The sequence below is a fragment of the Carcharhinus amblyrhynchos genome, chromosome 12 (genome assembly GCF_965287045.1).
Source record: "Carcharhinus amblyrhynchos chromosome 12, sCarAmb.v2.hapA, whole genome shotgun sequence".
NCBI lineage: Eukaryota > Metazoa > Chordata > Chondrichthyes > Carcharhiniformes > Carcharhinidae > Carcharhinus > Carcharhinus amblyrhynchos.
Genome location: NC_137335.1, coordinates 36,008,026 through 36,024,556, shown reverse-complemented (window position 1 = coordinate 36,024,556; position 16,531 = coordinate 36,008,026). Strand labels below are relative to the sequence as shown.

At 40.5% G+C, this 16,531-nt stretch overlaps 1 protein-coding gene across 5 annotated transcripts in view; it reads right to left on the bottom strand.

Moving 5' to 3' along the window:
- LOC145350913 (exportin-1) overlaps positions 1-16,531 on the bottom strand; it is a 64,122-nt gene that overhangs the window by 4,557 nt on the left and 43,034 nt on the right. For 3 of the 5 annotated variants that reach the window (XM_080200364.1, XM_080200363.1, XM_080200365.1), the window contains 4 exons: positions 8,606-8,774; positions 8,389-8,523; positions 4,203-4,362; positions 4,027-4,123 (listed from right to left, as the gene is read on the bottom strand). In XM_080200364.1, coding sequence (XP_080056490.1) covers positions 4,027-4,123; positions 4,203-4,362; positions 8,389-8,523; positions 8,606-8,774 — 561 coding nt within the window. Of the gene's footprint in view, positions 1-933; positions 2,223-4,026; positions 4,124-4,202; positions 4,363-8,388; positions 8,524-8,605; positions 8,775-16,531 lie in introns of all 5 variants that reach the window. The other 2 variants (XR_013888263.1, XR_013888262.1) reach the window with 2 other exon arrangements.

Here is a 16,531-nt window from a genome sequence, read left to right as displayed (position 1 = left end):
GCTGTACTTGGAATCATCGGGTCCACCCCAGACAAGGCTGCCAAAATAGGCAAAAGCATATCCACCCAGGCCATAGCCACCTTAAGACAGGGCTTTGCAAATGATCCGGAAGATGAGGAATTGTTGCAACTAAATTGCATCACTACATCCAAAGTGGTCGCAATCCAGATTCATCTACAGGCTAAATGGCCTCCCCCTAGAAATGAAAGTAGACAGGTGTCACAGTATCTATTATTTGGGAGCACACCTTTGGGTGACTCCAATTGGGCATCATGCCTTTAAGCCTGTGAGTCACCAACACTAGGTTGGCTGTGTACACTGCGGAGCCCTTATGCATTATTGGGACCACTGCAGACCCAGTTACAAATGGGCAACAAACAGTCCAACTCCCCATAATGGTGCTGCAAAGACTAGGGCTCAACCTCTTGGGAAGAGACTGGCTCACAAAAATCTGCCTGGATTGGCAACAGATCGTTAAAATGGCTACTGGCAACCTGTATTCAGAAATACCCTGAAGTGTTCCAAGAAAACCTCGGGAAGATTAAAGATGCCAGGACCAAGATCTACGTGGGCCCAGAAGCTCAATGTAAATACTCCAAGACAGAACAGTCCTCTATGCCCTACGTGCCAAAGTAGAAGCCAAATTGGAATGTCATTAGGAACTTGGCATTACATGTCCAGCACAATAAACCAAATGGGCCGTGCCAGTAGTCCCAGTTTTAAAACTGGACAGCTCAGTCTGTCTCTGCAGAGACTACAAGTTGATTGTCAGAGCTTCCTACTTGGTTAGATACTCTCTATGCCACGCATAGAATATACATTTCCAAATTGGATACGAGTCACAGCTACCTCCAACTGGAGCTTGAGGCGTCATTCAGGAAATACATCACTATAAATACTCAAAGGACTGTACAAATGAGTACACTCACTTGCCTTTTGGGGTGTCTTCAGCTTGTGTCATTTTCAAAGAGTGATGTAGAACATTCTTCAAGGGGTACCCAGAGTTAGTCCACCTGGATGAAGTTTTAATTGCAGGTGTAGGTAAAAGGAACACAGAGTTTGGACCAGGTTTTATAGCATTTTTCTGATGGTGTCAGGATAAAAAGGGGCAAAAACGTGTTTCAGATAAACAAAGTAATGTGCTTAGGGTACAGAGTCGACAAGGATACCCCATACCATCAAGGAGAAGGTAAAGGCCATGAAAGGGCTCCGATTCCAAGGAGCACTATGGGAAACTTGTACTGAACATGGCAACCTTGCTGGCAGCTCTGCATGCCTTGCAAAAAAAAGGTTGTGGCAAATGCCACAGAAGAAACCCTTCGCAAGTGTCAAACAGCAATTACTGTTGACAAACATATTGGTTCACTACGATCCAGAGACCACTCATCGTAACTTGCAACGCTTCCCCAAGTGATGGGAGTGGTATTGTTGCACCACTGAGATGATGGCACAGAGCGTCCAATTGCACATGCAGAATGGAGGTACACCAAAATTAAGGAAGGTTTAGCTATGGTATTCGTGGTGAAAATATTCCATTAATACATCAATGGTCAGCATTTCACCATAGCAACAGACAATAAACCTCTGTTGGGCCTCTGCGCATCAACTCGGATCCAATGCCAGACACTGCCATTAGGCACCTATGCATACACCCTAGATCATCCAAGGAGACAGACTGCCAGCCTGGATGCTTTGAGCCATGTTCTACCACCCACCAGCCTATCCTCACCTCCAAAAAGGTGGATGAAGTCATCATGACGTTGAACCTCATGGACACTGCTGGTATGTGCCAAACAAATTCAGGCTTAGACCCAAAAGGACCCCACATAGGATAATACGACATAGCTTTGCCAAAGTGGCGGACCACAAGGGAATCCACAGAGGATCTAAAATCTTATACTTTCAAAATGTCCAGAGCTGAGCATTGAGAATGTTATTATCTTGAAGGGAGCCTAGGTGGTTTTCCCACATCCAGGCCAGTGGCTCATATGCCACAAATTACATAATGGCCACCCAGGCATTTCTAAAATGAAAATGCTTGTAAGGAACTGTGTGATGGCCTGGAAACCTGGTCAAACGGTGTTAAATCTGCGAAGAAAACCAGAAGGTCCTACCAGCAACCTTGTTGTACCTCCAGGAATGGCCAGGGAAACTTTGGGTGAGAGTACAGACAGACATTACAGGACCATTTATGGGCTCCATGTTCTTATCCTAGTTGATGCCTATTCAAAATGGAAAGATGTGCACAGGATGACCTCTACGTCTTCAAATTCCACAGAAAATTCCGGCAATCTTTCTGCACACATGGTATACATGAGGTCCTTGTAACAGGTAACGAGACCCCATTTACCATCGGGGAGTTTCAAATCTTCACGAGTGCAAATGGAAATGGAGCATCCATGTGCACTATTACCCATTTTCAAATGGCCTGGCTGAGCAAGCAGTCCAGGTATGAAAACACAAATGGTGGGATCCCTGAAAATGAAGTTGGCATGTTTCCTTTTCAATTACAGGACAACACTGCACATGACAACGGGAATAGCTCCGGTGAAGCTACTGTTGGGCCTTTGGACCAGGTTTAGCCTCACTTTCCCAAGCCTGGGCAGCAAAATTGAAGAAAAACAAGCAGCCCAAAAAAGGCCCACAATGGACATAAGCCTGACAGCACCTTCAAACTGGAAGACACCGTCCACGTATAGAGCTTCAGAGATGGCTCCTCGTGGATTCCAGGAATTGTTCTCTCAAAAAAAAAACAGGACCAGTGTCATACAAGGTGAAGACAGGGGAGAAGACCTAAAAAAAATGTTGACCACCTTCACTGCTGGGAATCCTCCACTGGGGCAATGGTTGCGCCAGACTACCTTATTAGGCACCTAATGCAAAGGACCAAGGACAGGAAATTCTGCCCAAGAGGGGTACTATGAGGAAAGCCTCAGAAATGGAGTCAGAGTCACTGCAGTCAGAGATCGACACCAAGGACGAACCCCGTTCAGTGGTCGGTGCAGACACGATGGGCCAAATGGCCTCTTTTTGCACTGTAGGGTTTCTATATGGCCCTTTGATGCTTCACAAGGGAGAGACGTTTGCCCATTTGGTACATGCCTCCCCCCTCCCCACTGGACTGTGCAAACACAACAGACCAGGAGCCGAATGACAAAAATGGTCCCATCACCATAGAAGTAGGGGGAGCTCTTGCACTGTGAAGAGGAAGGGTGTAATAATCCCCTTGAGTTCCATAGGGAATATCTAACTGATCTCCCTGTGGGACTTGTTAAATTCAAGTTCCCTTGATAACAGGCAATGACCTGCCTAGGAGGAACTCATCACCTGAGCCATTGATAAGGCAGACATCAGGAAAGGTCTGTAGAACTATTGTTCCAGTTGGCACTTGTGTGTGTATGCTAGAGTAGTGCCTTTACTTAATGTTTAACAAATAAATACTGTTCCTTTCCAGTAGGGCTTCCTGAATTATTACACTATGTACAGTAAAATTTCATTCAAATAAGTTCCATACATATACAAATCAGTTAAGACATTTTCATCTTTTCAAAAAGAATCAAGTCATCAAATTCTATTTGCTTAAAGACTGAAACTTTTAAAAAATGAACAAACCATTTTTTCATAATCAGATATCGAAGATATATTTCTAGAAACAGAAAAATTGAATTGATGTAGAAGAGTAACCTATATTCATACCTAATTTAGACTCTGTATGCAACACAAATTTTAGTATAATTGACAAGAGAGACATATCATATGACAGTTTAGAAAACATCTTAAGGGCAACCCACTGATTCCTAGCCATGCATATTGGAGCCCACCGTGGAGCAAGATTAACATTGGTAAAACTGCAACAACCTTTTCCCTCGCATGCCTTCCATTAAGGTTAGTTTATATTGTAACAGTCAATACAACTCAGCTTTCCATGCAAGTTTGTGAATGATATTCAACGAAGCCTGGGATTTGTGTGTGATAGTTATTAAATATGTATTCGGATATATTTTGATTAAAGTAGAATTTCTTTACCTTGATTTGCACGAGAAAGTCTCTCAGATGCTCTTTAAAAGCTGCAATGTCTTGATTTAAACTGAAAAGTCCTGTTACAAATAACTTCACTTGTGCCCTGTTAGAAAAAGAAAATGTATGTTACAAAGCAGTTAATTTAAAAAAAACTTGTTTTAAATCAATTAAGATCAACTTACTCTTGTAGGTGTGGAAAAGCAGATTTCAATAAATTGGCCACATAATCCTGAATGAATACATGATTAGTCACAGGATTTGTTGGGTTAAGGGGCACTGATATTTTTCCTTCCTCCACCAGGTTAAACATGTACGCAAGTATTGATGCATGCATTGTCAAACCTACAAACAAAAGTAACAAATACAAAAATGTCATCAACTTTCACTAAACCTGTTAGACATTAATCTGCTGTTGAAAGACTTCATTATACCCAACCCAATCCAACACCAGCATCTCCACATAACTTTCACATGAACAAAGACCGCCAAACAAAATCATTTTTAAATCTACAATCCTCAATTTAGCAGAGACTGTGATTAGTTTAAACTTGTACAATCAGTTACAAATAAGTTTAGAACATGCCACACACTCCCATCTGATGTAACTAACTACTGTAATCACAAATTTTAGCATTAAGTCAAGCAGCAAGTTCAATTCATCCATCATCCTATTCTCAGTGACCTAAATTGGGTCCCAATCCCAAAACTCAATTTTAACATCCTTGCACAGGTCTTAAATTTTTTGATCTCGTCCCTCTCCATTTCTGGAGCATTCTCCAGTCTTACACTGAAGAAGCTCTCCAGTCTTACACTGAAGAAGCTCTCCAGTCTTACACTGAAGAAGCTCTCCAGTCTTACACTGAAGAAGCTCTCCAGTCTTACACTGAAGAAGCTCTCCAGTCTTACACTGAAGAAGCTCTCCAGTCTTACACTGAAGAAGCTCTCCAGTCTTACACTGAAGAAGCTCTCCATTCCCCTGCTGTGACCATATAAGGCACTAGTTAAATCTCAGCTAGAACAGTACACAGTTCTGGAGGCCACACTATAGGAATGATGTGAACACATCGGAGATAGTTCCAGGGATGAGAAACTTCAGTTAGGAGGATAACTTGAAGTGGTTTGGACAGTTATCCTTGGAGAAAAGACTAAGAGGTGATTTGATAGAGACGTCCAGAAGTAAAATGCGTTCTTCACACAACGTGGTGGTTTGGGTCTGTAATGCACTGCCTGGATCTGTGACGGAGGCAGGTTCAATCGAAGAACTCAAGAGGGCATTAGACAGACAATTAATTGAATAAAGTACTACGTGCCATTCAGACATGGGCCAAAATGGTCAGTTCCTGTATTGTAACAATTCTGTAATTTCTAGGTTTGTTATAATACCTCACCTGTGAAGTGCTTTGCTTCTTTATTTTGACTATTTACGATTTTTCTACTAAAAGGCTCACTTCATAGAAATTTTGTAGATTAAATTTCAGTTGTTAATTTCTGTGCAGCTGGGAAGCAAATAGCATAAACTAGCCTAACTGAAAATTGAATGAAGCTTAGAGTATAACCTCAAGTGCTTAAAAAACTTGATATACTGCAAATTGTATCTTGGACATGCTGCGATCATGAGATAATGAAAATAACATTACTGTGTAATCCAGTTTTTACTAATACTTTATCACTTATTTAATCTTTTATTTATTAGAACACTAACACATCAAACTGGCAATTACCATTAAGCAACTTGTTAAAATAAAATTTGATTTCCCAATTTTGCAAATATTTCTTAACGCACATAATTTATGATCTTAAACACATATGCAATCTTAGGTCACAAATTTAAAATGCAGGAATCCATTTCCACCATTCAAAGGCATCTTTAATACTACTAACTCAGACTGGAAGAATTCATTAATCCCATCTTCATGTGCTAGTCCTACAATTCTTTTCAGTTTATCAAACTCCAGTAAATACTTAATTCCTTCAGCAACCACCGGTAGCAATCCATTCCTTCTAGCCTTAAGGAAGAACTTGTGTTTACATGATGTCTTTCGCAACCTCAGGACAGTTATCAAATCACAGAATCCTCACAGTACAGGAGGCCACAATTTGGCTCATCAAGTCTGTACCGACCACAATCTCACCCAGGCCGTACTCCCGTAAATTTCATTTACCCTGCTTGGCCAATCAACCTAACCCGCGCGTTTGGACTGTGGCAAGTAACCTGAGCTCCCAGAGGAAACCCATGCAAACACAGGGAGAAAGTGCAAACTCCTCTCAGACAATGAGGAGAGATCATAATTGAACCTGGGTCTCCGGCTCCGCGAGACCACTTGCGCTGTCCTTATTGGCCCAAGTCAATAAGGGGCCAATCATTATTGAAATGCAGGAAATCCAGCAGTCAATTTGCCTAACAACAAGGTCCAAAGTTTCTGTTCTAATCCTAATTTTATGGAAATACTATTTCACTCCTATGATCTCGTCATTTTACATTGTTGAACGCTTCTGTTAACCTATTCTTAACCTTTACTGATTCAGTGAATATAGTCGCAACATGCAAGATTACATCTGACTGGCACAGTGACAGCGATTAGCACTGTTACCTCACAGCGCCAGGGACATGGGTTCGATTCCTGCCTTGGGTCACTGTCTATGCAACATCTGCACATTTTCCCCATGTCTATGTGGGTTTCCTTCAGATGCTCCAGTTTCCTCCCACAATCCAAAGATATACATGTTAGGTTCATTGGCATGCTAAATTGTCCCTTAGTGTCAAGGGGACTAACAGAATTAATACGTGGGATTACAGAGATAGGGCCTGGGTCGGACTGTGGTCGGTGCAGACTTGATGGGCTGAATGGCCTCCTCCTGCACTGTAGGGATTCTATGGGATTCAATATTATCTTTACAGAAGGACAACCACAAATACATTTGAAGAATCCCACCCTGGATTTCTTTTTAATGGTCCCAATATGACAAGTTTCTCTAAAATGCCAATTTACAGCATCAAACCAGACTTGCCATAAAACGTTAAATTAGAAAGAACGATTTCAAAACATTTAGCTCACTTCACAAATAAGAAAAATTCACATGAAAGATGAATTTAATCCAGAATTAGTCTACAAGTGAAATGACAATAATTTAAAACATACTATTTGCTTAATCGCTAGTCATAGTACGCGAGAGGTTGTGCTGATTTGTGAATGAAGATCTGTGAATATACTAATGCAACCCAGCCTTGGATTCCTGGATTGTTTGATTTTAGCGGAGGCAATTGTTGATAAAACATAATAGCAATTGATAAGGAAAAGCTCTGGTTACTATTTCTCATCATTATCCAAGAATAATTGGGCTCAGCTATAATTGTCTCCATATACAGTCAATAGTTAGTCAGCATTTGTGTGTTCACATGCTGATCCACTTGAGTAAAGCACCAGGGGCCTGTTGATCCCTGTGAACTGTATCCTATTAGTAACCAATTCAAAATTAATTGGGTGGGATGGTGCCAGCAGAAGCCACAATTAAAACAAACATTGAATGAACAGTTGTATAAGAACAAAAAACAATCAACTTCATGAGCACCAAATCAGATCAGCTGACTAAACCTTTCCAACTCTATATACAAAATTGTGACATCAAGTCATAAGTTCAATGCTAAAGCCAAACTTGGGTTTGTTCAGATATTTCTTTCCCAGAATAAAGACATTGTACAAGTTGAAATAAATAAGCACTGAATTCTTACTGAAGCAACCTGCAGAGTAAAATATATTAACAGGAGAAATACAATATACAACGTTTTGAAGAAAATTAGACTAAATTTGTGCTTTATCCAGGCTCCATCTAGTGGCAGAAGTGGGTTGGCACAGGTACCAATTGATGATTCAGGACTACATACACTGATGAACTTCTGGCAGCAGATGGAGCTTAAAACTTCAGTGCAAGTTCCTAACAGCAATTGAAGAACACACTTCAGGAACAAAAGCAAAAACAAAGCAGGGTAAGAGGGGGAAGAGGGACTGACAGTGGGAGCAAAAGCACTGTGGGAAAAGTCACGTGAGCAGGCAGCACAAAAGAGGTGGCCTGTGGCAAATGACTTTCAACTGAAACGGGCAATGCTAAATGGATATACTGACACCATTTTATTAAAAAGGTTTAAGTCACTGTGAAAGTGGGACTTGTTATAACCTGACATAGCAAAAGCCCACATTAATAAATCTCCAATTAGACAATCTCCATGTAGATTGGTTTCCAAAACTTCTATACCAATTATAAGTCAACTCATTATAAGCAGATAACATAACTAATAGTTAGCCAACTTCAACAAAGCTCAGAAGTAGTGAAAACAAAATAAACTATGTTGCTCATACAAAGTAAACTTACCAGCAGTGTGAGATGTATCTGTGACAACTGAAAATATGTGTTGAAGAATATCACAAAAATATGTCTGATAGAAACTTTGTGCAGCTGCCTCTTCCTGGGCAACGTTTTGCAGCAGTGTATAGAGAATTTGTAGACCTGTTACAGAAAACAATTTAGTTGCAGAAAGTTGTCAGATTGATTTAATTTCATCAAATTTAGTAATGTAATTTTAACAAACCTGTATCAGCAACATTTCTCATGGTGTGTTTAAAAGCCCATATTATGGAATCTAAAACTAGCTTAAATTGTGCTGGAGGAATGGCTAGGAATGCTGGAAAACAGTGCGAATTTACAGCTTGTAAAAGCAAGAAGAAATTTGTTCTATGTTCAGGGTATTCCTCAAAGTCCTGAAAGAAAATAAATAGTTTTGAGATATTACTGGAGTTTAAAATTATTCAGCGGAGAACAGAATGCAAACATTAAAACCCCAGAGCGCCAAAGAGTAAAATTACGCAATACTCATTAGGATTTCTAATTAGAGCTACATTCCTGCAAAATGAAAAGGTTATTTTAAAAAAAGCATTAGGCCAATGCCAAACTAATCTGCAACTTGGTCATTTTTAAATAGGGGAATAGAGAAGACCTTAATAATTGGTGATTTTGCGCACAGCCTAGGAGCAAGAAAACAAGATAAGAGGATTCATAATTTCAGATATTAAAGACAAAAATCAAAGAAAAACATTTCCCTAGGATGCACAGCTTAAAAGCTACAAATATTAACAATGGAATAAACTGAGTTAGTTTTGATCATGGATGATTTTGAAAGTCCTCACCGGACTTTTTGTTTGCTCCTTTCCTGAGGGCAAAGCTCATCTTGTGGTAACAGGAAAATCATAAATTTTTCAAACACACAATGGCTTACCATCTCAAAGTTGAGAACATTAAAGGTTGTAGCAAGATAGGCCTCAAGTCCAGCCTTTATCAACTACTTACCTCATGACCTTGGCCTAGATTTTGCAGTCTGCAGGGAATCAGTGCTCACTATTGTTCTTAAATGAAAGCTGGCCCCAAACCTCCCTCTACCTTTCCTTCGCCGTGGGCGACTAGTTTGATCTATTACGCAATCCCCTCAAAATTGCTGCACAGCCAAAAATTTTAAAGGGGAAATGTTACTTTATTCTTTGCTTTAATATTTTAGAGATCAAAATAAATAATTGGAACACAAGTTAAACTAGAAACTAAAATACTGAATTTGAGTACAACACAAATGCAGAAATTATGAACTTGGTCCATCATTTATCCAGTTAGGCCACATTCAATAAGGTGCAACTTTTTCCAAGGATTTTTGCAGTAAAACTAATGTAACAGGGAAAATTCTCATCAACTCAAATGGAGTGATTTTTATTTGAATGCAGACTGCAGAGATTTCAACTGTGCACCCTTTGGTTGTACAGTAACTATTAAGAAATGGATGTGTGTTTAATTGCACATGTGGACTTCAGGAATTGCTGTGTTTCAAAGCAGTAATGACAATAAAGTCAATGTTTCACATTATTACTACTGCAAAGTCTCAGCCATCAACTTGAGACATATTGTTTAAATCAAATTACTGTAAATGACATACAAAATAACCCAATTTTTTTCAGCCTCAATCATGTTTTTGCATATCCTCAGCATACCTTTCAACACCGCACCCCCTCTCAAAACAGCTAAAAAGTGAACTGCTAGCAGTTCAATTTTATACTGTGTACAAGTCAAACCCTGTTTTTGCAGACTTGAGGCTTCAACTTTCGATCAGCTGTATAATATTCTCTTATTCTAAAACTGTGTTCCCAATAATTGCATCTTTCACGAGCAAAGACATACAGCGATTCCCAATAGTTATAACGTTTGTCAGTTCACCTTCCTGTGACCAGATAATCAGGTAACATTTGGGATTCTGGCTAAGCACTTTCTGCAGCAATTTTTTTTTGCATTTTTTTTCTGTATCCAATCAGATATTCACACTCATTTCAACACTCCCTCCCCCTTCCAAGCTCTGTCAATTAGCAGGTTTTAAATGCTCCATTTACTTCCTTGTTTCATCAAAATCATGTCACAAGAATTTATACTAAGCTGAATCTACCACCAACTTGACCACTACTTAAAAAGGTACAATGTTTCAGTATTATATATTTTAGCACCACCCATTAACAAGTGTTGCTTTCAATCCAGTACATTCATGAGGTAACAACAACGGCAACAATACAATCTCAGATTCGTTATGGTACTTGGCCAGTCATGTCTGCACTGGCTCTCCAAATGAACAATTTACCTAGCACCACTCCTGGCTATTTCCTAGTATCCATTTTTCAGATTATAATCACTTACGAACATACAAATTAGGAGGAGGCCATTTGGCCCTCCAATATGACTAACCTGATTGAGTCATACAGGTTTACAGCATGGAAACAGGCCCTTCGGTTCAACTTGTCCCTGCTGCCCCTTTTCTAAAAAACTCCTAAGCTAGTCCCAATTTGTCCCGTATCTCTCTATACCCACTGTACCCACGTAACTGTCTAAACGCTTTTTAAAAGACAAAATTGTACCTGCTGGCAGCTTGTTCCAGACATACTACCCTGTGTTGGAAAAATTGCCCCGCTGGACCCTTTTGTATCTCTCCCCTCTCACTTTAAACCTATGCCCTCTAGCTTTTGACTCCCCTACATTTGGGAAAAGATATTGACTATCTAGCTGTTCTGTGCCCCTCATTATTTTATAGATATTTATCACCCCTCAGCCTCCGACACTCCAGAGAAAAAAGTCCCAGTCTATCCAGCCTCTCCTTATAACTCAAACCATCAAGTCCTGGTAGCATCCTAGTCAATCTCCTCTGCACTCTCTCTAGTTTAATGATATCCTTTCTATAATAGGGTGACCAGAACTGTACTCAGTATTCCAAGTGTGACCTTACCAATGTCTTGTACAACTTCAACAAGACATCCCAACTCCTGTATTCAGTGTTCTGACTAATGAAACCAAGTATACTGAATGCCTTCTTCACCGCTCTGTCCACCTGTGACTCCATTTTCAAGGAGCTATGAACTTGTACCCCTAGATTTCTGTTCTGTAACTCCCCAATGCCCTACCATTAACTGAGTAAGACCAGCCCTGATTCAATCTACCAAAATGCAGAACGTCACTATCTAAATTAAACTCCATCTGTCATTCGTCAGCCCACTGGCCTAATTGATCACGATCCCGCTGCAATCCAAGATAACCTTCTTCACTGTTCACTATGCCACCAATCTTGGTATCATCTGCAAGCTTACGAACCATGCCTCCTATATTCTCATCTAAATCATTAATATAAAAGGATAATCAATAGTGGACCCAGCACTGATCGTGAGGCACAGGCATCCAGCTTGAAAAACAACCCTCTACAACCATTCTGTCTTGACATCAAGCCAATTTGGTATCCATTTTGCTACCTCACCCTGGATCCCATGAGATTTAACCTTATGCAACAAGCTACCATGCGGTGCCTTGTCAAACAATATCAACTGCATCACCCTCATCTACCTTCTTTGTTACCCCTTCAAAAAATTCAATTAAATTTGTGAGACATGATTTTCCACTCCATGCTGACTGTCCCTAATCAGTTTTTGCGTCTCTAAATGCCTGTAGATCCTGTCTCAAAATACTTTCTAACAATTTGCCAGATGTGAGGCTCATTGGCCTACGGTTCCCAGGCTTTTTCCTGCAGCCCTTAAGCAAACGCACATTTGCCACCCTCAAATCTTTGCGAACTCATCTGTGACTATGATTCAAATATCCCCGCTAAGGGACCTGCAATTTCCTCCCTAGTCTCCCACAATGTCCTGGGATACACTTCATCAGGTCCCAGGAATTTATCTACCTCGATGCGCTTTAAGACTTCCAGCACCTCTTTTTCCGTAATATGTATACTCCTCAAAACATCACTATTTATTTCCCCAACTTCCCTAACATCCATGCTTTTCTCAACAGTAAATATTGATAAGAAATATTCATTTAGGATCTTACCATTTCTTGTGGATCCACACATAGACGATCTTGTTGATCCTTAAGATCCTTCCCTAGTTACTCTTTTGCCCTTTGTGTATTCGTGGAAGCCCTTTGTATTCTCCTTTATCTTATCTGCCAAAACAATCTCATGTCCCCTTTTTGCCCTCCTGATTTTTCTCTACTCTTACACCCTCTATCCTCTTCAAGGATTCACCTGATCCCAGCTGCCTATGCATGGTCATGTGCCTCCTCCTTCTTGACTAGGGCCTCAATATCCCAGTCATCCAGGGCTCCCTATTTCTACCAGCCTTGCCCTTCACTTTAAGAGGAATGTGCTTACCCTGAACCCTTATTAACACACTTTTGAAAGTCTCCAGATGTCCCTTTGCCTTCCCAGACTCCCCCAAATAACTTTCAAAAGTTCCTGCCTGATACCATCAAAATTGGCCTTACTCAAATTTAGAATGTTAATTTCTGGGCCAGACCTATCATTCTTCACTGCTAAAATTAATAGAATTACAGTAATTGACTCCAAAGCAATCCCTTACTAACACTTCTGTCACCTGCCCTTCCTTACTGTAGCTTGGTGAAGTCAAGTTTTGCTCCCTCTCTAGTCGAGCCTTCCACATGCTGAATGAGAAATTCCTCCTGAATACACACAAATTTCTCTCCATCCAACCCTCTAATACCATGTTGTCCCAGTCAAGTTGGGAAAGTTAAAATCTCCTACAATTACCACACTATTTTTCTTGGAATTATTTAATCTCTTTACCTATTTGCTCTGCGATTTCCCGCTGACTATTTGGGGGGCTATAGTACAATCCTATCAAAGTGATTTCCCCCTTCTTATTTCTCAGTTTTTACCCAAATAGACTCAGCAGGCGAACCCTCAGATATATCCCTTCCCAATACTGTTGTAACGCTTTCCCTAATCAAAAGTGCAACTCTCCCTCCTCTCTTACCTCCCGTTCTATCTTTCCTATAGCATCTGTACCTTGGAACATTGAGTTGCCAGTCTGGTCCCTTCCTTAGCCATGTTTCAGTAATTGCTACAATATCCCATCCCATGTACTTATCCATGCCCTGAGTTCATCTCCCTTGCCTGTCAGGCCTCTTGCATTGAAATAAATGCAGTTTAATCTGGACTTCCCTTGCTCTCTGCTCTGCTTTTGCCTGATCTGTCTGGTACTAGATTTACTGACCCTGTCTTTACTACCTAATGTGCTCTCTAACTTCTGTGCTGTCCTCAACCTTTTCTTGTCCCCCTGCCAAACTAATTTAAACCCTCCCAAGTAACTTTTAGCAAATCTCCCCTCAAGATATTAGTCCCTCTCTAGATCAGGTATAACTTGTCCCTCTTGAACAGGTCATCCCTTCCCAAGAAGGGATCCTAAAGATCTAAAAATCTAAATTCCTGCCACATGCACCAGTTCTCAAGCCACGCATTCATCTGCCTAATCTTCCTACTTTCACTAGCACGTAGCATCGGTAGTAGTCCAGAAATTATTAACTTCAAGATCCTGCAATTTAGCCTCCTGCCTAACGTTTTATATTCACACTTCAGGACCTCATCTCTTTTCCTACCTATGGCATTGGTACCAATATGTATAATGACCTCTGGCTGCAATATTGTATACTACCTTTAATCTTTTTAGTTAACTACAGATGATGGCTCCTCCAGTTAAAATGTTTCTATTCTATGTATTGGAATACCCCCTTAAATGTCTGCCACTGCACCTCTTCTGACTTAGCCCTTAACCTAATTTGCCAGTTCACTTTGGCTAGCTCTGTTTTCATATCCTCATAACTGATCGTACTCAAGTTTAAAATACTAAACTCAGACCCACTCTTCTCTTTCTCAAATTGAATATTAGATTCCATCCTATTATGATCACTGCTATCTAGAGGCACTTCATGAGGTTATTTAATTAATCGCATCCTTCTACATAATACGAAGTCTAGCGCAGCCTGTTCTCAGACTGGCTCCAGAACTTGTTATTCTAAGAAACTACCCCAAAAACGCAATACGAACTCATTTAGGCTACCATTGCACATCTGATTTTTCCAATTTATATTTAGTTTAAAATCCCCAATATTATCACTGTACTTTTCTGGCAAACTACCATAATTTATTTCTATATACACCATCCAACTATGTGGTTACTGTTAGAAGGGCTGTACAAAATTCCCACAAATGACTTTCTTCTTTTATCATTTCTCATCTCTATCCAAACTGCTTCTTCATCCTGGTCTCCTAAACTAGGGTCACCCCTCTGTATTGTGTCAATACCATTAACACAGTCAACCTTCCACCTTTTGCTAACTTCATTACCTTCCAAAAAGCACCCTTCAACATTCAGATCCAAATCCATGTCATTCTCTTACCATGTCTCTAATAGTTATCAAATTATTTACTTATTTTCATTTGTGCTATCAGTTCACCTGTCCTGTTTCAAATTGTGTGTGCAGATTAGAGGGTCTTTGGTTTTATCATTTAGAACTGTGTTCTCTATCCCTTCCTGTCACAATCTGTTTTATTCTTTCTCTCTTGCCTTGTCTCTACTCTGATTTATCACAGCTTCCCAAATTTAATCTGTTGACCCCACCATTTAATTTAAAACCTTCTCTACATCCCAAGTAATGCGTTCACTAGAACGCAAGTCCTAGCACATTTCAAATGTAGACTATTCCAAAGTTACAGCCCCACTGGCCACTGCACTGGAATCCACTCCTACCACCCCAGTCTTCGAGCCGCACGTTTAATTTCTTTAATCTGATTTTCTTTATGCCAATTTGCACATGGCTTTGATAATAAATCAAAGATTACGAGCTTTGTGGTTCTGCTTAACGTGGTGCCGAGCTCCTTCTTTTGACTTTGCAGAACCTTGTTTCTTGTCCTACCCAAATCATTGGTACTTATGTGGACCACAATGACTGGATCCGCCCCTTCTCACTCAAAACTTCATCTTCACCCCTGAGTAGATGTCCCGAATCCTGTTGCTAGGCAGGCAACACAGCTTTCTGAACTCTCATGCATTGCTGCAAAGGACAGTGTCAATCCTCCTCACTATATTGCTAGCTACTATCACTATATTCCCTTTTGCTTCCCCCACTTGATTGTCTTCCTGTTCCAGTGTCCTGTCAGATAGCTCATTAACCGCACCGCTCCCACTCTCATCCAAACAAAGGCAAGAGAGTCTCAAACCTATGAAACAACTGAAAAAGACCAAAGTTCCTACCCTCTGGGTCCCCTTCCTTGCAGTTACATCCTCCTGTACCTGGTCACTGATCAAAGCAGAAGACCCTACAGTAAGGGGTGTGACTCCCTCCTGGTACAAAGCATCCCGTTAACTTACTTTCTCTCCGATGTGCCTCAGTGTCTGCAGCTCAGCCTCCAGCTCAATGATTGAGCTGAAGCTCCTCAAGCCACAATCACTTAACACTGAAATGTATGCCCCAAGATAATTTACGGGACATAATTTTGAAAAAAAATCTTCCAGTTAAATTAAACAATTGAAAATCACCACCTGGTCTACAAAGGTCTGTGCAAGTTATAGTATGATGTGGAAATGCCAGCGTTGGACTGGGGTAAGCACAGTAAGAAGTCTCACAACAACAGGTTATGATCCAACAGGTTTATTTGGCAGCACAAAGTCTCACTCCACCAGATGAAGGATGAACTGGGATCTTGGGTTCATGTCACACTAACTATAACCCCCACGACTTGCCTAGGCTTGCAAAATCTCACTAACTGTCCTGGCTGGAGACAATACACATCTCTTTAACTTGTGCTTCACATTGTCCACACCTTCAAGATTTGATTACCAAGAAAGACTCACATTTCAACCATTATCTTGTAAATCGAGTTTGTGTCTATATATGCCCTGTTTGTGAACACAAGTCCTCACTCACCTGAAGGAGCGAGACGCCGAAAGCTTGTGCTGCTAAATAAGCCTGTTGGATTACAAGTTATAGTAACCAGTAACTATGCATTTAAGGATTTGCTTCAAGTTTTTAGGATAAATTGTACAGTTGGCACTTCCGACAATGGTGCATTTTCAAATGATTGCCAAAATAGAAGGTTTAATATTTGCCAGAGTTTACAGCCAGAAACGTCAAGAGGATCCCAATCAGCCTG